Source organism: Oncorhynchus nerka, linkage group LG19 (genome assembly GCF_034236695.1).
Source record: "Oncorhynchus nerka isolate Pitt River linkage group LG19, Oner_Uvic_2.0, whole genome shotgun sequence".
NCBI lineage: Eukaryota > Metazoa > Chordata > Actinopteri > Salmoniformes > Salmonidae > Oncorhynchus > Oncorhynchus nerka.
The window spans coordinates 31,847,614-31,870,874 of NC_088414.1; the positions used below are offsets into that span (position 1 = coordinate 31,847,614).

The 23,261-nt window shown below is 44.5% G+C and overlaps 1 protein-coding gene across 4 annotated transcripts in view; it reads left to right on the plus strand.

Moving 5' to 3' along the window:
• The window catches only part of LOC115101400 (pleckstrin homology-like domain family B member 2), a 45,242-nt gene extending 27,394 nt beyond the window's left edge, over positions 1-17,848 (plus strand). For 3 of the 4 annotated variants that reach the window (XM_065004877.1, XM_065004878.1, XM_065004879.1), the window contains 10 exons: positions 5,591-5,857; positions 5,940-6,029; positions 8,012-8,152; positions 8,864-8,963; positions 10,434-10,632; positions 12,648-12,738; positions 12,831-12,977; positions 13,169-13,388; positions 13,653-13,738; positions 13,879-17,848. In XM_065004877.1, the coding sequence (XP_064860949.1) occupies positions 5,591-5,857; positions 5,940-6,029; positions 8,012-8,152; positions 8,864-8,963; positions 10,434-10,632; positions 12,648-12,738; positions 12,831-12,977; positions 13,169-13,388; positions 13,653-13,738; positions 13,879-14,019 (1,482 nt within the window). In that variant the 3' untranslated portion in view covers positions 14,020-17,848. The remainder of the gene's footprint in view (positions 1-5,590; positions 5,858-5,939; positions 6,030-8,011; positions 8,153-8,863; positions 8,964-10,433; positions 10,633-12,647; positions 12,739-12,830; positions 12,978-13,168; positions 13,389-13,652; positions 13,739-13,878) is intronic. The other variant, XM_029620860.2, reaches the window with a different exon arrangement.
• The last annotated feature ends 5,413 nt before the right edge of the window (positions 17,849-23,261 follow it).

A 23,261-nucleotide genomic window follows, 5' to 3' on the forward strand; every position in this document is an offset into this window, starting at 1 on the left:
TTTTATAGATGTCCTCATATCCTCCCTGTCTCACTCAGACAGCTCCCTTCTTGTCCATGGTTTCACTTGATGGCCTTTCTGTTATGGTTCAGACAGAGATAGTCAAATCAAATCAAATGTTATTGGTCACATGCACATTTTTTGCAGATATTATTGTGGGTGTAGCAAAATGCTTGTGTTCCTAGCTCCAACAGTGCAGTGGTATCTAAAAATTCACAATAATACACAAATCTAAAAGTAAATGAATCAAATTAAGAAATATATTTGGATGAGCAATGTCGGAGTGGCAATGACTAAAATACAGTACAAAAGCTAGTGACTAGTGTTCCATTATTAAAGTGGCCAGTGATTCCATGGCTATGTATATAGGGCAGCAGCCTCTATGGTGCAGGGCTGAGTAACCAGGTGGTAGCCTGGCTAGTGATGGCTATTTAACAGTCTGATGGCATTGAGATAGAAGCTGTATTTCAGTCTCTCAGTCCCAGCTTTGATACACCTGTACTGACCTACGGATGATAGCGAAGTGAACAGGCCGTGGCTCGGGTGGTTGATGTGCTTGATGATCTTTTTGGCCTTCCTGTGACATCGTGTCCTGGAGGGCAGGCAGTGTGCCCCTGGTGATGCGTTGGGCAGACCGCACCACCCCCGTCAGGAAGTCCAGGACCCAGTTGCACAGGGTGGGGTTCAGACCCTATTAGGGTGGTAAGCAAATTGAAGTGGGTTTAGTGTGTCAGGTAAGGTAGAGGTGATATGATCCTTACCTAGCCTCTCACAACACTTCATGATGACAGAAGTGAGTGATAGTCATTTAGTTCAGTTACCTTTGCTTTCTTGGGTATTTAAAAAAAATATATATATATTTTTATTTCACCTTTATTTAACCAGGTAGGCTAGTTGAGAACAAGTTCTCATTTGCAACTGCGACCTGGCCAAGATAAAGCATAGCAGTGTGAACAGACAACACAGAGTTACACATGGAATAAACAATTAACAAGTCAATAACACAGTAGAAAAAAAAATGGGCAGTCTATATACAATATGTGCAAAAGGCATGAGGAGGTAGGCGAATAATACAATTTTGCAGATTAACACTGGGGTGATAAATGATCAGATGGTCATGTACAGGTAGAGATATTGGTGTGCAAAAGAGCAGAAAAGTAAATAAATAAATAAAAAAACAGTATAAAAACAGTATGGGAATGAGGTAGGTGAAAATGGGTGGGCTATTTACCAATAGACTATGTACAGCTGCAGCGATCGGTTAGCTGCTCGGATAGCTGATGTTTGAAGTTGGTGAGGGAGATAAAAGTCTCCAACTTCAGCGATTTTTGCAGTTCGTTCCAGTCACAGGCTGCAGAGTACTGGAACGAAAGGCGGCCAAATGAGGTGTTGGCTTTAGGGATGATCAGTGAGATACACCTGCTGGAGCGTGTGCTACGGATGGGTGTTGCCATCGTGACCAGTGAACTGAGATAAGGCGGAGCTTTACCTAGCATGGACTTGTAGATGACCTGGAGCCAGTGGGTCTGGCGACGAATATGTAGCGAGGGCCAGCCGACTAGAGCATACAAGTCGCAGTGGTGGGTGGTATAAGGTGCTTTGGTGACAAAACGGATGGCACTATGATAGACTGCATCCAGTTTGCTGAGTAGAGTGTTGGAAGCCATTTTGTAGATGACATCGCCGAAATCGAGGATCGGTAGGATAGTCAGTTTTACTAGGGTAAGCTTGGCGGCGTGAGTGAAGGAGGCTTTGTTGTGGAATAGAAAGCCGACTCTTGATTTGATTTTCGATTGGAGATGTTTGATGTGAGTCTGGAAGGAGAGTTTGCAGTCTAGCCAGACACCTAGGTACTTATAGATGTCCACATATTCAAGGTCGGAACCATCCAGGGTGGTGATGCTAGTCGGGCATGCGGGTGCAGGCAGCGATCGGTTGAAAAGCATGCATTTGGTTTTACTCGCGTTTAAGAGCAGTTGGAGGCCACGGAAGGAGTGCTGTATGGCATTGATGCTCGTTTGGAGGTTAGATAGCACAGTGTCCAATGACGGGCCGAAAGTATATAGAATGGTGTCGTCTGCGTAGAGGTGGATCAGGGAATCGCCCGCAGCAAGAGCAACATCATTGATATATACAGAGAAAAGAGTCGGCCGAGAATTGAACCCTGTGGCACCCCCATAGAGACTGCCAGAGGACCGGACAGCATGCCCTCCGATTTGACACACTGAACTCTGTCTGCAAAGTAATTGGTGAACCAGGCAAGGCAGTCATCCGAGAAACCGAGGCTATTGAGTCTGCCGATAAGAATATGGTGATTGACAGAGTCGAAAGCCTTGGCGAGGTCGATGAAGACGGCTGCACAGTACTGTCTTTTATCGATGGCGGTAATGATATCGTTTAGTACCTTGAGCGTGGCTGAGGTGCACCCGTGACCGGCTCGGAAACCAGATTGCACAGCGGAGAAGGTACGGTGGGATTCGAGATGGTCAGTGACCTGTTTGTTGACTTGGCTTTCGAAGACCTTAGATAGGCAGGGCAGGATGGATATAGGTCTATAGCAGTTTGGGTCCAGGGTGTCTCCCCCTTTGAAGAGGGGGATGACTGCGGCAGCTTTCCAATCCTTGGGGATCTCAGACGATATGAAAGAGAGGTTGAACAGGCTGGTAATAGGGGTTGCGACAATGGCGGCAGATAGTTTCAGAAATAGAGGGTCCAGATTGTCAAGCCCAGCTGATTTGTACGGGTCTAGGTTTTGCAGCTCTTTCAGAACATCTGCTATCTGGATTTGGGTAAAGGAGAACCTGGAGAGGCTTGGGGCGAGGAGCTGCGGGGGGCGGAGCTGTTGGCCGAGGTTGGAGTAGCCAGGCGGAAGGCATGGCCAGCTGTTGAGAAGTGCTTATTGAAGCTTTCGATTATCGTGGATTTATCGGTGGAGACCGTGTTACCTAGCCTCAGTGCAGTGGGCAGCTGGGAGGAGGTGCTCTTGTTCTCCATGGACTTCACAGTGTCCCAGAACTTTTTGGAGTTGGAGCTACAGAATGCAAACTTCTGCCTGAAGAAGCTGGTCTTAGCTTTCCTGACTGACTGCGTGTATTGGTTCCTGACTTCCCTGAACAGTTGCATATCACGGGGGCTATTCGATGCTATTGCAGTCCGCCACAGGATGTTTTTGTGCTGGTCGAGGGCAGTCAGGTCTGGAGTGAACCAAGGGCTGTATCTGTTCTTGGTTCTGCATTTTTTGAACGGAGCATGCTTATCTAAAATGGTGAGGAAGTTACTTTTAAAGAATGACCAGGCATCCTCAACTGAAGGGATGAGGTCAATGTCCTTCCAGGATACCCGGGCCAGGTCGATTAGAAAGGCCTGCTCACAGAAGTGTTTTAGGGAGCGTTTGATAGTGATGAGGGGTGGTCGTTTGACTGCGGCTCCGTGGCGGATACAGGCAATGAGGCAGTGATCGCTGAGATCCTGGTTGAAGACAGCGGAGGTGTATTTGGAGGGCCAGTTGGTCAGGATGACGTCTATGAGGGTGCCCTTGTTTACAGAGTTAGGGTTGTACCTGGTGGGTTCCTTGATGATTTGAGTGAGATTGAGGGCATCTAGCTTACATTGTAGGACTGCCGGGGTGTTAAGCATATCCCAGTTTAGGTCACCTAACAGAACAAACTCTGAAGCTAGATGGGGGGCGATCAATTCACAAATGGTGTCCAGGGCACAGCTGGGAGCTGAGGGTGGCCGGTAGCAGGCGGCAACAGTGAGAGACTTATTTCTGGAGAGGGTAATTTTCAAAATTAGTAGTTCGAACTGTTTGGGTATGGACCTGGAAAGTATGACATTACTTTGCAGGCTATCTCTGCAGTAGACTGCAACTCCGCCCCCTTTGGTAGTTCTATCTTGACGGAAGATGTTATAGTTGGGTATGGAAATCTCTGAATTTTTGGTGGCCTTCCTGAGCCAGGATTCAGACACGGCAAGGACATCAGGGTTAGCAGAGTGTGCTAAAGCAGTGAGTAAAACAAACTTAGGGAGGAGGCTTCTGATGTTGACATGCATAAAACCAAGGCTTTTCGATCACAGAAGTCAACAAATGAGGGTACCTGGGGACATGCAGGGCCTGGGTTTACCTCCACATCACCCGCGGAACAGAGATTCAGGAAGAATCGGGTACAGGAAGAATCGTGGACATCTTGAAGCAAGTGGGTACAGCAGACTGGGATAGATGGTCTCTGCAGTCAGAGGGTTGCAGGCTAAGGTGTGCGGGAAGTACAGTTCCCGCTCAGCCCAGTCAAAACTGTTCGCTGCTCTGGCCCCCCAATGGTGGAACAAACTCCCTCACGACGCCAGGACAGCGGAGTCAATCACCACCTTCCGGAGACACCTGAAACCCCACCTCTTTAAGGAATACCTAGGATAGGATAAAGTAATCCTTCTCACCCCCCCCCCCCTTAAAAGATTTAGATGCACTATTGTAAAGTGGCTGTTCCACTGGATGTCATAAGGTGAACGCACCAATTTGTAAGTCGCTCTGGATAAGAGCGTCTGCTAAATGACTTAAATGTAAATGTAAATGATAGGGAGAGATTGAATATGTCCATAAACACTCCAGCCAGCTGGTCTGCGCATGCTCTGAGGACGTGGCTAGGGATGCCGTCTGGCCCGGCAGTCTTACGAGGGTTAATGTTGGCCAGGGAGAAGGAGAGCCCACAGTCCTTGGTAGCGGGCCGTGTCAGTGGCACTGTGTTATCCTCAAAGCGAGCAAAGAAGCTGTTTAGCTTGTCCGAGAGCAAGACGTTGGTGTCTGCGATGTGGCTGGTTTTCCCTTTGTAATCCGTGATTCTCTGTAGACCCTGCCACGTCCGTCTTGTGTCTGAGCCGTTGAATTGCGACACTTTTTCTCTGGACTGACGTTTTGAATGTTTGATTGCCTTACAGGGGGAATAACTACACTGTTTGTATTCTAACATATTCCCTGTCACCTTGCCATGGTTAAATGCGGTTGTTCACACTTTCAGTTTTGCGTGAATGCTGCCATCTATCCACGGTTTCTGGTTTGGGTAGGTTTTAATAGTCACAGTGGGAACAACATCCTCTATACACTTTCTGATTAACTCAGTCACCATGTCCATGTAATCGCCAATGTTATTCTCAGAGGCTACCTGGAACATATTCCAGTCCGTGTGATCAAACCAATCTTGAAGCATGGATTCCAATTGGTCAGACCAGCAGCAAATATACCTTAGCCCGGGTGCTTCCTGTTTGAGTTTCTGCCTACAGGAAGGGAGGAGCAAAATGGAGTTGTGATCTGATTACTGAAGGGAGGGTGGGGGAAGGCCTTGTAGGCATTTCGAAAAGGGGAGTAGCAGTGGTCCCATCCAAGAATGGAAAGTGCAGTGGCATGAAGTATGTGCAAAGGAGATTGTAGGTTGTTGTTAGCTAGCTAAGGAATTTTATTGGCATTACAGGATAATGGGAGCTCATTATTATGGTATATTTGTCTGTCTGCTAGTTTGAATCCTCCACACAAGGACCCACCCAAAGCCAGTGCATTCTCAACCTTAAATGATGTGTGTGTGTGTCTGCTGTTCGTCAGGATGTTGAGGTGCTGGAGGCGGAGAGGAAGCGTAATGAGGACCTGGAGTTCCAGCAGCTGGAAAGAGCGAGTGGTCAGGACGAGGGGAAGGAGGGTCAGACCCAGCAACTACTCAGAGAGATAGCAGATTACCAGCGTAGTACTGTCACACGCAAGGAGAGACTCCTGACCCTGAAGAAGCAGTCTACACAGATTACTCAGCAGTCTCAGCGAGAGAAGGACAGCTTCCTAAAAGAGAAGAACAACCTGCTCCTGATGGTTCAGAGGGTAAGAAGGTTTTTGTGTACTGGTTCTGTTTTGTATCTGTATATCTTGACCGTTGTTTGACTGACAGTCTGTGTGTCTCTAGGAGAGGGAGAACCTGGCTTCTCTGGAGAGGAAGTATGCTGAACTGACTGGAGGACAGGCCTTCCCAAACAACCCTGTTGCCATGAAGGAGGTATGATGTACAATACACTACTAACAATGCATATGTCTGGCCAGCAGATGGCAGCGGTCTCTTCTAAGAGCCTCACATTGCATGACTGAAATGCCTGACAGGTTCCTTTCTGAAAAACCTCCCATTTTCTATGAATGGAAGTCCTGTATCGTTTCCATGTTTCTTTTTTTTTGCATTCAACATATTTTTTTTGCATTCAATTCCAACATACAGGTACTGCAGGGATTGTTATTGAAAGATAAGACACATAAACAAAAGCAACAAATACATACAAGAAAAAACAACAACAAAACATTTAAAACAAAAAATGGCACGAGCAAGACACACCACACCCCGAGTGGGTTGGGTTGTGTACATACTTTGAAGGAATCAGTTAATATATACATGTAGAGTCCATAACGAGTAAGGGATCATTGATCAGACACAATCTTTAGTCCCACTGAATCTCCATGTTCACAGTTAGTAGTGACCACATGTCCACAAATTTATCTTGCTTTAATCTTAATCTAAATGTGATTTTTTTGTTGTATATTGTTCTTATAATTGCCACTCTTGCCATTATTTAATTGCCATTCTTTCTGGGGTCATCTTAATGCAGAGCTTTGGTTTTAGCTGCAATGAAAAGTATTTGTAACAAATATAATTTGGATCCAAGAATGGCTAACATGGGATTTGTGGGTTCTGAAAAAAAAAAAACTATTTCCCACTGAATTCCCCTCCATGAATTTGCATTGGTAACTTAATGAGCTTCAGAGAATATATCTAACCAATATATCTAATATATCTAATATATCTAATCACTTATCTTGATGAAGTTCACCTTACCAACTTTGTCTAAGAATCAATGTGTTATCTTGTTTCATGGAGGATAAAGCACTGTATAAGTTAGTTGTCTGGCTAAATTTTGTTCTATGGCCGTGGGGGTGCATTGTAACCTTATCCAGATTTGGTGTTTGGATAGAAAGCTTCGTACTTGTAGATACCTGAAGAAGTCTGACCTTGGTATATTAAACTCAGAGCTCAGCCTTTCAAATTATTTTCGAGTATCCTTTTCATGTAATTGATGGACGTATTGAAGTTTCAAATGTGCCCAGTTTCTAAAACCTGTGTCTAATCGTAGTGGCTTAAAACCCTTCATATGTACAATGGGTGAAAACACTGAGATTCCTGTAGTAAGGTTGAAAACTCGCTTTGTCTCTTTCCGTTCTTTTTATGTGGTTCCTGCCCATTTCCCACAACTCACTCAATATATTTTCCTCAGTGAATGGGAGTACGGGCAGAGGGACCAAAGTAAAGCCTGACTTTTCTATTTCCAGACATCTGTACCTGCAGCTTCAGACATACTGTCATGGCCCTAAATTGGGTTGCAAGCCAGTAGTGTTTCAGATTGGGGAGTTAACATCCTCCCTGTTTTTTTTGTGTGGTTTTTTTGTACTTTATATCTGACCCTGGGATGTCGTCCCTGCCAGATACATCTGGAGATGAGTTTGTCTAATAGCACAAACAGATTTTGGTTGTCAAATTGGAAGTGTTTGAAAAGGGAACAATAATCTAGGTAATACGTTCATTCTTATTGATTCTACCCTTCCCGATAGGGTGAGGGGCAGCACAGACCAGCAGTCCAGATCTCCTTTGATTCTAGCTTGGTGTAGTTGGCTTTGTATAAGTTATCAAGATCAGCAGCTATAGTTTTTCCTAGATATGTGGTAGCTTCATTTGACAACTTAAAAGAGAACAATGTTTTTATATAGCAGGTGATATGTGTATTAAAGGCCAGTGCTCCGTTTTAATAACATTCATATTGTACCTGGAGTAACCGCCACATTGATTTAAGACGTTCTATTAGCTTTGGGACAGACTTCACAGGGTCAGACATAGCAGACCTATACTACAACATCGTCAGCGTACAATGATATTTTATGCGTTTCATCCACAACCTTTATTCCTTTAACATGTTGATGTATCTGTTCTGGTCTGTGCAGCACTTCCGCTTTCTAGAGGAGAGGAGGCGGGGCAGTAAGGAGAACTCCTCCCACCTCAATGACACTCTGCCACGTAAGAGGAGCCAGCAGGCCCTCAGTCACTACAGCAGCTCTACCCTGGGCCGCAGCCTGTCCCCTAAGGTGAGCATAGGCGACCAACCTCCTCTTCCTGGGGGCAGCCTGTCCCCTAAGGTGAGCATGGGGGACCAACCTCCCCTCCCTGGGCTGCAGCCTGTCCCCTAAGGTGAGCATGGGGGACCAACCTCCCCTCCCTGGGCCGCAGCCTGTCCCCTATGGTGAGCATGGGGGACCAACCTCACCTCCCTGGGCTGCAGCCTGTCCCCTAAGGTGAGCATGGAGGACCAACCTCCCCTCCCTGGGCTGCAGCCTGTCCCCTATGGTGAACATGGGGGAGCCAGACCAACCTCCTCTCCCTGGGCTGCAGCCGGTCCCCTATTGTGAGCATGGGGGAGCCAGACCAACCTCCTCTTCCTGGAGGCAGCCAGTCCCCTAAGGTGAGCATGGGGGACCAACCTCCCCTCCCTGGTCCGCAGCCTGTTCCCCAAGGTGAACATAAGCGACCAACCTCTCCCTGGGGGCAGCCTGTCCCCTAAGGTGAGCATTTGGGGAACCAGATCAACCTCTCCTCCTTGGGGCGTACTATGCAGAGGACAACCACAGGGGTTAGATCAGCAGTGCACAACTCTAGTCCGTCAGGACCTTCATTTCTCTAATTGAATCATTAATTGATAATGCCATTGAGTCCCCGCATCTGATTACTGGAGCATTGGGTTAGAAAGACACTTACCAGGTCATCTCACTCTCTGTTATGTCCGTCTGTCTACTCTGCAGTCCCACGTGCCTCTTTCCCAGAGCTCCAGCTGTGGTAGTATCATCCCCCGGGGCCTCTCTATCTCTCCCAGAGTTCTGGAAACCCGACGCCTGCTCAAGGGTGAGCAAAAACAGTTTTTTTGTTTTGTGAACTTGTGTGCATGTCTGGGCATACTTCAATTTGTATTTTGTTTTTATGATGCCTCTAATGACCTATTGTCTAGAAGTTCAATATTAGTTGTCCGTAGCTTATGGCTGCCTACACCATAACCCCACCACCACCATGGGACACTCTGTTCACAACGTTGTCTTCAGCAAACTACTCACCCACACGACGCCATACATTCTGTCTGCCATCTGCCCAGTACAGTTGAAACCGGGATTAATCCGGGAAGAGCACACTTCTCCAGTGTGACAGTGGCCATCGAAGGTGAGCATTTTCCCACTGAAGTCCGTTACGACGCCGAACTGCAGTCAGGTCAAGACCCTGGTGAGGATGACGAACACGCAGATGAGCTTCCTTGAGACGGTTTCTGACAGTTTGTGCAGAAATTCTTCGCTTGTGCAAAAACCTATAGTTACATCAGCTGTCCTGGTGGCTGGTCTCAGATGATCCCTCAAGGGAAGAAACCGAATGTGAGGGTCCTGGGCTGACATGGTTGCACATGGTCTGTAGTTATCGGGCCGGTTGGACGCACTGCCAAATTCTCTAAAACGACATCGGAGGCGGCTTATGGTAGAGACATGAACGTTACATTCCTTCAGTCAGCATGCCAATTGCACTCTCCCTCAAATCTTGAGACATCTGTGGCATTGTGTTGTGTGACAACTGCACATTTTAGAGTGGCCAGCACAAGATGCACCTGTGTAATGATCATGCTGTTTCATGATATGCCACACCTGTCAGGTGGATGGATTATCTTGGCAATGGAGAAATGCTCACTAACAGGGATGTAAACACACTTGTGAACAACATTTTAGAGACATAAGCTTTTTGTACATATGGAACATTTCTGGGATCTTTTATTTCAACTCATGAAACATGGGACCAACACTTAACATGTTCCGTTTTATATTTTTGTTCAGTGTTGTAACACCATCTCATTATCTCTCTGTCTCTCCCTAGCTTTTCTCTAATCATTCATGGATTCCCTGCCTCTCTCCGTACCTGCTGCCTGTTTCTCACGGCATGCTAGCTACATGCTGCAGAGATAGACATTCATAGCTTTTCATTTCTTGAGTGGTCAATATTGCATGTCAATCTGTTAGTTAACATGGACTGCCACAGGGCATCTTTCCCCCAGTGTCCATTAGCATCGGCCTGAGCAGGAAAGACATGTTCAGCTATACTCTGATAGTATCTCAAGCAGAAGTAACTAGAGCCTTTGGGAACAGGTGTGAGGGGGTTGAATGACCATGCCCATTTCAGTGTTGGAGGGAAATATACTATTTGTGTATCAGCAATGGCCTCTGACCAACTGCAAATAAGTTGGGACAGTTAACCAGCAACAAACATTTTTAAATGTTTAATCTAATCTGATAAAATGCTTAATAAAGAGTATGTCTGTATGTGTGTTCATCTGTCTCTCAGCAGGCCATAGCCACCTGTACATGAGTGAGAACAGACAGAGACTGGTTGACCTGTGTAGCAGGACCGTGTCTGAGTCCAATGTCTTCCTGGACCCCTTCCACTACGCAGACGATGGCCATGGCTTTGACACACGCAGTATGGACAGCTCTGACAGCATGGAGACCAGCATCTCTGCCTGCTCCCCAGACAACATCTCCAGGTGATAGAGAGAACTGTAGGACCATTGTTCAAGTAGCACAATGATTCAAGAAGGCCCACTGTTAAAGTATGACCATTGTTAGCTCAATGTGACATTAGTTTAAAGAGCATTTTTGTTCAGAGAAGAACCGGGGGCATGGCATGTAAGAGACATGTTATGAATGAGAGATGTGACTCAGCATCATTCCATATTATGGTTCTTTCCAAGTTCTGTGATTTTAAGCGAAGCGTTCAGGCGTGAAGCTGAGTGAAGAGTTCAGGCGTGAAGTGATCAGGCGTGAAGCTGAGTGAAGCGATCAGGCGTGAAGCTGAGTGAAGAGTTCAGGCGTGAAGTGATCAGGCGTGAAGCTGAGTGAAGCGATCAGGCGTGAAGCTGAGTGAAGAGTTCAGGCGTGAAACTGAGTGAAGAGTTCAGGCGTGAAGCTGAGTGAAGCGTTCAGGCGTGAAGCTGAGTGAAGCGTTCAGGTGTGAAGCTGAGTGAAGCGTTCAGGCGTGAAGCTGAGTGAAGCGATCAGGTGTGAAGCTGAGTGAAGCGTTCAGGCGTGAAGCTGAGTGAAGCGATCAGGTGTGAAGCTGAGTGAAGCGTTCAGGCGTGAAGCTGAGTGAAGCGTTCAGGCGTGAATCTGAGTGAAGCGATCAGGCGTGAAGCTGAGTGAAGCGATCAGGCGTGAAGCTGAGTGAAGTGTTCAGGCGTGAAGCTGAGTGAAGTGTTCAGGCGTGAAGCTGAGTGAAGTGTTCAGGCGTGAAGCTGAGTGAAGTGTTCAGGCGTGAAGCTGAGTGAAGTGTTCAGGCGTGAAGCTGAGTGAAGTGTTCAGGCGTGAAGCTGAGTGAAGTGTTCAGGCGTGAAGCTGAGTGAAACGTTCAGGAGTGAAGCTGAGTGAAACATGCAGGAGTGAGGCAGGGTGAGAGCCCCAGTTGGTGGGCTGACCAGCAGGGACTGGGATGGCTGAGGCTGGTGCAGAAGTGTCAGGTTACACACAGCTGTGGTTTCAGTGAAGGGGCCCAGTCACAGTGGAGATCCAGCCCATCAGTACTGTTACTGTGTCGCTGGGATAGTGCCAAGAGGCTGAATCTGATGTGAGTAAAGAGCTTGTTTGTTGGTGCTTGGTTGTCTGTTGTAGAGAAGAGGCTGTGTTTGTTTAAACCAAAAGTATCCTTTTTGGATCCTTTGTTGTTACAACGTGTGTGTTATTGTTTTTAATCAAGTACTTAGTACTTTGTCAACCATGTTCTTGTCAGAAATAATCAGTTAGATGAAATCAGTTGAACCCTCAGACAAAGTTGACTATGCTCGTTGGTTATGCTTAACAGACACATGGTTCTGCAGACTCTTTTCCATTAGATCTCATGCTCTTCCAAGTGAAACTATTAGATTCATTCTAAATCTTCAGGATATCCTGTTACAATGGGAAAACAATGTTTATTTATATATATCTGCATGTGTCGGCAGGTAGCCTATAAAGAAACACATTTATCAACATAAGAGGTCTCCAAATCCTTACTCTGAATTGACCAAGGTGGACCAGAACATTTACTTGTGGGATCAGAACATTTTATTTTGTTAGTGAGGATGCTGAACGTGTCTTGGGCATATGTTGTCCAGCTGTCTCACACCCAGTTTTATAAGCAGAAGAAGTGTTTTTTAATAAGCAGAAGAGATGTGTTTTCTACTTGACTGATTCTGTACACTTAGGACCACCCAGAAAGTTAAAATTGGTTAAGTGTGTGAGAGTTAAATAAAGGTTACATTTTAAAAAATTAAAGTTTGAGTGTGATCTTGGTCTGTCCATGCAGTATATACAGGATGGAAAAATATGAGAGGAAATGTATGGTCTATACATTGTACAGAATGTGATGGTATGACTGGTGCAGAGGTGCAGTGTTTGTTAACTTTATAGTAAGGGTCCTGGTCTGGAATTGAACTCACACTTAATAGGTTCCAGGATGGACAGTCCTTTTTCTGGTGGGCGTGTGTACTCTCCTTGCTTTGTGTTTATGAAACCTTTTTTTCCACAGTGCCAGCACATCCAACGTAGGAAAGATTAAGGAGATGGAACGTTTGTTACGAGAAGCCCAGGCTGACAAGCATCGACTCCTTGAGCACAAGGTAATGAAGCCTTCATAACTAAAACCATTTCTTACCGTTCTTTGTGTGTGTGTGTTGACCATGCTGTAACTTTCTGTGTGTGGCGTGTATAGGAGCGTGAGATGGAGGTGCGTAAGCAGGCCCTGGAGGAGGAGCGGAGGAGGAGGGAGGACCTGGAGAAGAGACTGCAGGAGGAGACCAGCAGGAGGCAGAAAATGATCGAGAGGGAGGTGAAGTTACGCGAGAAACAGAGGGCACAGGTGAGAGATCCAGAAAGGGATGGGCCAAGATTCATAATACTAATAATTTCAGATGCATGGTAATTGAATTAGGCCATAGCTTTAAAATGCTTTAAAGCAACTATGACATTTGAAAGAAAAATGTCTATCAGATCTTTAGCTTTCAGACATGGGCTCAACACAGACCAGACACCTCTGACCCCTGTCCCCAGGCCCGGCCGCTGACACGCTACCTCCCTCAGAGGAAGGATGACTTTGACCTCCATGGTCACATCGAGGCAGCTGGACACAACCCAGACAACTGCTACCACCTGGCCATCACAAATAAAACCTGCAGAGGGTTCCTGGTCAAGATGGGTGGTAAGATCAAGACCTGGAAAAAACGCTGGTTTGTCTTCGACCGGAACCGCAAGACCCTGGCCTACTACGCAGGTACCTTCTACTAGCTCTCCCTCTCTTTCTCTCTCCTTCTTCTACTTCTGACATTCTCTCTCTCTCTCTCTTCTCTCTCTCTCCTCTCTCTCTGTCTGTTGCGGCTGTAAATGGTAGCTTAAACAGAGCACTGCAAGAAAAGCAGCGATGACATCATCATCAAGCTATGCTGTTTTACTCTGGAAGAGCTTTGATTCGAGTTGTTTTTGTTTCACCTCCCATAAACATGGTCATTCCAGTGCTACGGTGTGTGCTCTCTTACAGACAAACACGAGGTCAAGATGAAAGGGGTCATATACTTCCAAGCTATAGAAGAGGTTTACTATGACCATTTAAAGAATGCACACAAGGTAAGGGACAAATGGTATACACATTTAAAGTCTTGAAGTATCCGTATTTTATGCTAAGAAACACATTTTTTGAAACTATAGTGACATTGCTTTTCTTTTTGCTCTGTCTTTTTCCCCCACCCTTCCTCCCTCCCTTCCAGAGCCCCAACCCATGTCTGACGTTTAGTGTGAAGACTCATGACAGGGTGTACTACATGGTGTCTCCCTCCCCTGAGGCTATGCGCATCTGGATGGACGTCATCGTTACAGGGGCGGAGGGATACATGCAATTCATGGTCTAAACCAGTGGCGGCTGGTGATTGGCTGAATGCCCGGGGCGCGAGGTGGTTGGAGTTGTCAACAAAGCAGCATGACATATGATGCCAAGTTTTCGAGCTACTGGTAGTTTCTTTGAGAAGATATATAAAGCGATCTGTGCATTTGAACAACATCATAAATGACCACTGCTGCATATGCTGCCACTGTTTTGAACAGATTAGATTATACTATTTAGAATGAGAAGCAGGTCACGAACGAACAAGAACGTAACAAGCATGCAGATGCAGTAAGTGAAAACACATTATCTAACTGGGGTAATATAGCTAATATACTGTCACAAAGCATGATGCGCTAGCCAGTTCATTCTGAATATTTTCCATATTTCCCGAGTTGGATATTTAGAAAGACTTGAAATTGGCATGGGAGCTAACTACCTAACAGGTTACCAGGTAGCTATAACTAGCTAGCTGCTTGTCAAAGGTAGATAACTGGTTAATTTTATCAAAAAAATCTACTAAACTATTTCTCAATGTTTATAAAAATGACTGTATCTGGCTTAATGAATTTGATCGTGCTGTTTCAGTTCACACTACATGTCGCCCTCTCACCTACAAGAGAACCAAATGAGCAACTTGGGGGGGAAACAATACAATTGGCCAGCTACCGTCATGCTTTTTGTCCTACCAGATCCCCAATGAGAAAGTTCTAGCTAGTATATCCCTCTGTCTTTCGACACTTGTTGGATGTAGATGTCAGGTCCCAGGCTCCAATGACTGTTATGGTTATTTATTTACAAGTTCATTACAATTAGATTGTTGCTTTGGCGCCATCTGTACCTGATAGAGCACACATCTGTACCTGATAGAGCACACATCTGTACCTGATAGAGCACACATCTGTACCTGATAGAGCACACATCTGTACCTGATCTGGCGCGAGAGAGCACGCATTTGAGCGCCCCAGGACAGTCCATTAACTTTGTACTGTTATAATTTATGCTAAGAAATCCTGCGATTTCATTGGGGCAGTTCTCCCTCATAGCAAATAGCTGGCAAAACAATATAAGCAATGTTTGCATGGCATATGCATCCGCGAGGGACAGAGTAGTAAGTAACTGAACAGCTGGATTTTTTTTTTTAAATAGGAACATGTACACATTTACTGCACTTTTATGAGCATTTAAAACATAATTCATGAATTATATAATATATACTGTATATATTTTTTATACAAATATTTTTTGTTGACCAATCATAATTGGGGCACCGCTCCTAACGCCCTAATGGGCGGGCCGCTACTGGTCTAAGCAACCCCCCATCCTGACCACAGACTCTCAGATGACTAACAAACCATTTGTAAGTCGCTCTGGATAAGAGCGTCTGCTAAATGACTTAAATGTAAATGTAAATGTAAACAGGGAATAGTCCCATCGGTGCCTAAAAGACAAGTTGACTGGTCAGGTTTGAGAACCTCTGTGACCCTTCTGGTTTTTACCTTTGTAACCACTTTTATGTCCGTCTTACTTCAGTGAGCCCAGCTCTCTCCTCCTCTTCCGGATTCTGCTGATGTAATGGTCATCTGATACTTCTCAGTCTAGCAGGGAAGGACTTCCTCTGGAGGAGTGGGTGCCCAGTGCCGCTTGTTCATTCGGAAAGGACTTACTCAGACGATTCTGATACTTATCGCTTTATGTTTGGAGAGGAGCCTTTTGGCACCTTAACATGGTTTACCCTCATGATATTTCAGGACTGTTAATGACCCAGAGTCTATGTCTGAGGTGTATTATGTAGTCTGATAGGCTCACAGTGTACTAGAGATTACTGCCCATTCAGGACAAGATACTACTCTTCCATTGTGGCGTAGTGAGATTACACATTGAATCCTTTAAAGTAGTATATATTATTCAGTAGAATCATAGGATTGAGGCTGCCATTGGATATAATATTATAATATATGCCATTTCACAGACGCTTTTATCCAAAGCGATTTACTGTCATGCATGCATGTATTTTACGTACGGGTAGTCTGGGAATCAAACCCATTACCCTGGCGTTGCAAGGCCCATGCACTACCAATTGAGCTAACGCCTTTACTTCTCTGGGTTGAGAAGAGGACCAGGGTCTGGTTTCCCAAAAGCATCTTAAGGCTCAATGGTTCTAAAGATGAATTTAGCCTTAAGATGCATTTGGGAAACCGGGACCAGATTGATTTAAGGAACACAAGCTGTCCCATCCTTTTCATCATCCAAATTGAGCTGGCTGTTGATTGGTCAACCAAAGCTCTCCCTCTGTTTTCCTTCCAGCTGGACAGTCTCTTTTTTTCCCCTCAAACTCTCCCTCTTTCTCCGGGGCCAAACCCTCCGAGACTGTCTAGCATCTGCACAGACTGAGAGGACAATATGTCCCTCCAGTGGAAAACCCAAGGTGATGCACATCACCGATGTGTGTCCTTTGTATCCTGCTGTTGCTTAGGAACGTGGAGATAACAGGGGAAACCCTGAAACATCAGGGACTTGAAGGATTTGAAAGTACCTCTCTCAGCACTATGTACCAAAGACATACCATGTCTGTATTTAATATGGAAATCATGGAAATGGAACCTTGAGGCTCCACAAAGGGCTACTTACCAGGTGTGGAAGGCATTGACTGTGTGTGTGTGTGTGTACCTTTCGTGTGTGCCATACAGCTAAAATAAGTTAGCAAAAACATTCCAGGACACTTACAGTACTAGTTCAAATGAAATGTTTTAATGGAGCGTGGCATTGTATATTGTGCCTTCATGTGAGTTGTGTTTTATGACATGTAGAGTAGTATCATGTTGCCAGTGGATGGGTGCAGCTCCCTACCCGATCAATGGGCTCATTCATTTCTGAAAGATTGAGAAGCGTTGCGTCGTGCCTAAGAACAGCCCTTAGCCGTGGTATATTGGCCATATTTCACAAACCCAGAGGAGCTTATTGCTATTATACACTGGTTACAAACGTAATTAGAGCAGAAAAATTCAACGTTTTGTCATACCCGTGGTATACGGTCTGATATACCATTGCTTTCGGCCAATCAGAATTCAGGGCTCAAACCACCCAGTTTATAATTTGAGTTATTACACAGTCGCTATAAAACCTGTGCATTACTTGGATATTCTTATTACTTTTTGGGTCACAAATAATGGCACATTAATTTATATTAGTTTAATTTTCTTTTTGTTTTTTAACAAATATATTCATATTTGTCAGTGGTATGTGCATGTTGAACATACAAATCAGCTATTTGTGTGAAACCAAAGAGCAATGCAATCTGCAGTATTCTAGGGAGATTATATGAAGTTATGGAAAAAAGAAAATGAGATTCTACTTATTTGACCCAGGTATCTTAGCTGATATATTTGTAATTATGACAATGTTCTGATAATTGTAAGATGTAATGATACTGAAATGGCTCCCTCATTCACCATGAAGTCACAGGTAGAACGTAGTAGCAAGGTCCCTGACTGTCAACGAGGTGACTGCGGGAGTGTTATGAAGAGGTGCGTGATGAAGAGGTGACTGCGGGAGTGCACACGAGACCAATACACTTCTCTGACAGTGTTGAGGAGGTGACTGACAAGCTCTCTGTGACCAGTTGTCCTTTAATAAAGGAGGATCCCCTATGTGCTCAGTCTGTGTGACTACACAATACAGGCACACTTTTCAGGTATTTTCCATGTATAAGTTACCAAGGAGACAACTCAACATAACTGCAACACTTTTTTGATGCATTTTAAATATATATTTTGCATTTTTATATGAACAGTGTTATTGTTAATCCTGCATGTTTTTTTAAACAAATGTAAGAATAAATCATATATGTTTACTAATTTGTTTCATGTTACTGTTGTTATTCCACTATATTTATACTTTGTCAGGTATTGTATTGAGCGTGTTGCTCTAACAAGGAGCGGAAGTAACATTGAGATCCAACCGCTACAAAGGGAGGCTTACTGGTTATCCTATCTAAAAACACTGACCCCTAGTGGTCGGAATATAGACTTTGAACACTTCTCTCTTATATGAACAAGTCTTATACGTTGATATATTCTTTCTACAGTTTATTAGCGTACTTAATATGTTCCCCTGTTGATGCTTATTATGCATTAAGGTTGAACCAGCAAATATGAAATGAACTAGGAAACAATTAAATATGTGAAATTGAATTTAACAATAATGTATGTTGATGCTAATATTATGTACAATATTCAATTATGTTTTCATATGATAACAATAGCCGAATATATGTAATATGCCATGAACTATTATTTTCAACATTTTCACTCAATTGATTCTAATTAACGTAATAATTATTGGTTGCACTAATTGCACTGTTTGTCTACATAACCTGGTTCAAGCATTCTTGACGTCACCCTGAAGGAGGCAGAGTGATTCCGAGACATTGGTGATTTACCCAATAAACGACTGGGAGTTGATCGAAGGAGTGTGGAACTCTCCTTATTTTTAGAGTTTATAGTTTATTCGCCGGTAGTCAGCACCTCCACATAAAATCATTTTTCTGAGTGTTGTGCCAGCTCATGTTTTTCATTCAAATATTGTAACGGGGGAAAATCTTCAACATGTATGGACCATAATCATGTTTTGTTGTATTTTATAGATTGTAGTGTAGCCAGTGAGTTATTAAGGTGTTTTATGAAATGCAAAGTGTTCTGCTGCCTTCACACTAGCTAACTGTCTTCACTTGTGAACTAGTGACCTAATTTGCAAACTCCTACATGGCTCAGAGTATCCATCTGGTGCACACTAATTATTTCTGCTGATCCACATACAGATGATACATTAGAGAATTGGTTGCTTTTTTCACACTTGTGTGTGTGTTTTGGTGGAGATGAACGCTGTGTTTTGGTGGAGACTAACTCTGTGTTTCTTCACAGCACAAACTGGATTAAGAGACAATTTCCATGTTTTACATTTCATAACAACATAATAACCACATTAAAATTGATTATTTCAAATTTGAAGGTACACTTATGATAGCATTATGCAAATCACGAGTGAATGAGGAAATATTTAGAATTATACATCCAAGCATGGTATGATACATATTATTACAGACATCATCCTATTTGTGTGTTCACATGTCGGGGCCCTTATACATACAGTACCTGTAAAAAGTTTGGACACACCTACTCATTCAAGGGTTTTTCTTTACTTTGACTATTTTCTACATTGTATAATAATAATGAAGACATCAAAACTATGAAATAACACATATGGAATCCTGTAATAACCAAAAACGTGTTAATCAAATCAAATGTATTTTTATTTAGAATTCAAGGCACGCTTAACCAACATGGCTACCACAGCATCCTGCAGCGATACGCCTTCCCATCTGGTTTGCGCTTAGTGGGACTATTATTTGTTTTTCAACAGGACAATGACCCAACACACCTCCAGGCTGTGTAAGGGCTAATTGACCAAGGAGAGTGATGGAGTGCTGCATCAGATGACCTGAACCCAATTGAGATGGTTTGGAATGAGTCGGACCGCAGAGTGAAGGAAAAGCAGCCAACGAGCGTTCAGCATATGTGGGAACTCCTTCAAGACTGTTGGAAAAGCATTCCAGGTGAAGCTCTTATCTCAAAAATTAAGCTCTTATCTCAAAATATAGACACTTCTTTTTGGTCACACATGATTCCATATGTGTTATTTCATAGTGTTGATGTTATCACTATTATTCTACAATGTAGAAAATAGTAAAAATAAAGAGAAACCCTGGAATGAGTACGTGTGCCCAAACTTTTGACTGGTACTGTACATCTAGACCACTCCTCCTTACTCTCACAACCCTTTCATTGGTTGACCTAGTGGGGTTGGCATGGAGATACTGGAAATTGAGCATGCTAAATTAGCTTCAAAAGGAGTACATCCTTTCTCTCGGGGCAGACGCAGACGAGCACACACATACACAGATTGTTCTTTGAATTGCCCAAGTGCATTGTGGGGATGGTAAATTGTGTAACATCTGGGGCAGGAGGGTGGTTTAGTTGGTAGAACTACATTGACTAGCTGGTTGAGAATGTAAAGAGTCAGCTTTATGTTCCTGTACAGCCGGACAGAATCAGCATGTCTTATACCATACTAAAATCCATAGTTTATCATCTTAGTACTCAACATTTAAGCAACATGACAGTAAAACTATGGTAAATAGCAGGCAACAAAGGTTATTGTTCAGTGCATTGTTTACATGTATGTGCTCGGATAGAGACGTATGCACCGTATTGTATAAGCACAACATGGAATAGATCCATCTGCTTCCTGTGTTATTCTCATGGAAAATGTCATCTCCAATTTCAGGAGGCCTTATAATACATGCATAATGAGCGTATCACTGACATTGTAAACCCTCTCTCACCTTTGGTAATGGCTTCCATCTGTCCCAGTGTCATGTATACATACAGTGACTGAAGAGAGAGAGAAGCACTACTACAGAGACTCAAATTAAAGAGACTCAAACTACAGAGACTCAAATGGATCTGTGCTCATTATAATCCCAGATTTTTCTTTGCCCCATCATAATTTCCAGTGAAAATCCATAATTATCTGTCATGAATGCCTCTATTGTCTCTGTTGCTGATCTCTGAACTCCCTGCTCGACCTAGCTAACACTCTACAGGCTACTCATTTCTGCCTTACACCATCTCGCTACCAAGCAACCTGCAAGTGTAGACATTCCATGTTCCTATCTATCACATACTCCACTTCATATTATCCTGAACAACTCCACTCGATCCTTTGAAACAACTGTTACTTACACCTAATTCTGTCCCACCCAGCCTCTCTCATGTCCTGCTTGCCTCGTAGATAGATAGAGCCTGGGGAGGATATTGTTCTATTTTTGCAGGGAGAGATGTTTTCACAGTCCTGATGTCTAATTCAGTATCTCATGCTTTTCCTGTGAAACGGCAACTGCTCTCTTCTCTGCTCAGGGTCTCTGGCTTTACGTAGTGAACAGAGCTGTGTTTGTGCAGCCTGCCATGCGCTTCATCTATAATTATAAACTGGGTGGTTCGAGCCGTGAATGCTGATTGGCTGACAGCCGCGGGTATGACAAAACATTTATTTTTACTGCTCTAATTACGTTGGTAATCAGTTTATAATAGCAACAAGGCACCTCAGGGGTTTGTGGTAAATTTTGCCAATATACCACGGCTAAGGGCTGCGTCATGCCTAAGACCAGCCCTTAGCCGTGGTATATTGGCCAAATAAAACACCCTCTCCGGCCTTATTGCTTAAATACCCATCCTTTATTTCTCTCTCCTTTTGCTAAAATACTAGCCGCCGATCACCAGGTCAGTGGGTTTGGAGCATGGCAGAACGCTGCTCTGCCGAGATTGGACCATCCCAGTGCACAGTCATCATTATAATGCCTACATGATATGGTAGCGGGCCAGGAGGTTAATTAAAGGACTGGAAGACTGCCTCTTTCCCATGCTGTCCTCTCTTCGTCCCTCCCCTCCTCTGTTCTAATGGCGTCAGGCCTAACATAATGCCACTGCAGTAGAGACAGTTTTGGGGTGGAATGGTTTGTCACCACACCATTGAGCCCTACCCTCACTGCTGATACTGTCTCTTACTCATGCATACTGTATGAACATACACATACTATTGATTCTCAGGACCCACATTGACGTATCCCTCCATGCTGTCTCTACATCCTCAGGACCCACATTGACTTATCCCTCCATGCTGCCTCTACATCCTCAGGACCCACATAGACTTATCCCTCCATGCTGCCTCTACATCCTCAGGACCCACATAGACTTATCCCTCCATGCTGCCTCTACATCCTCAGGACCCACATAGACTTATCCCTCCATGCTGCCTCTACATCCTCAGGACCCACATAGACTTATCCCTCCATGCTGCCTCTACATCCTCAGGACCCACATAGACTTATCCCTCCATGCTGCCTCTACATCCTCAGGACCCACATAGACTTATCCCTCCATGCTGCCTCTACATCCTCAGGACCCACATTGACTTATCCCTCCATGCTGCCTCTACATCCTCAGGACCCACATAGACGTATCCCTCCATGCTGCCTCTACATCCTCAGGACCCACATAGACTTATCCCTCCATGCTGCCTCTACATCCTCAGGACCCACATAGACTTATCCCTCCATGCTGCCTCTACATCCTCAGGACCCACATTGACTTATCCCTCCATGCTGCCTCTACATCCTCAGGACCCACATAGACTTATCCCTCCATGCTGCCTCTACATCCTCAGGACCCACATAGACTTATCCCTCCATGCTGCCTCTACATCCTCAGGACCCACATAGACTTATCCCTCCATGCTGCCTCTACATCCTCAGGACCCACATAGACTTATCCCTCCATGCTGCCTCTACATCCTCAGGACCCACATAGACTTATCCCTCCATGCTGCCTCTACATCCTCAGGACCCACATAGACTTATCCCTCCATGCTGCCTCTACATCCTCAGGACCCACATAGACTTATCCCTCCATGCTGCCTCTACATCCTCAGGACCCACATAGACTTATCCCTCCATGCTGCCTCTACATCCTCAGGACCCACATAGACTTATTCCTCCATGCTGCCTCTACATCCTCAGGACCCACATAGACTTATCCCTCCATGCTGCCTCTACATCCTCAGGACCCACATAGACTTATCCCTCCATGCTGCCTCTACATCCTCAGGACCCACATAGACTTATTCCTCCATGCTGCCTCTACATCCTCAGGACCCACATAGACTTATCCCTCCATGCTGCCTCTACATCCTCAGGACCCACATAGACTTATCCCTCCATGCTGCCTCTACATCCTCAGGACCCACATAGACTTATCCCTCCATGATGCTTCTACATCCTAAGATGCACCCACACATGAAATGAAGTTACACAATGTGTCATTTATCCCAGCTTAAGATAGGCATAGCAATTCCTTAGGTATGTAATGTGAGAGATAGACACCGAGGGTTGGAGAGTGTGTATGCAAATCCTTATGCCAATCTGTTAAAATAAAGCTGCCACATTTATCTCCATCAGCTAACTGCATCGTTTGTGCACATATCTCTACGCTATCTATTCAGATGAAGAAGCTTCAGACACTGTGCTGTTGTTATACAAATACTGCATCAAAGTCACACGTTACTGAAAACAGTAGTTGTGAAATGGATCCTTGACATCACACTCAAGAGATATCTAGGGTCATTTTAGGGTGACTTACATACAGTGTACTCACA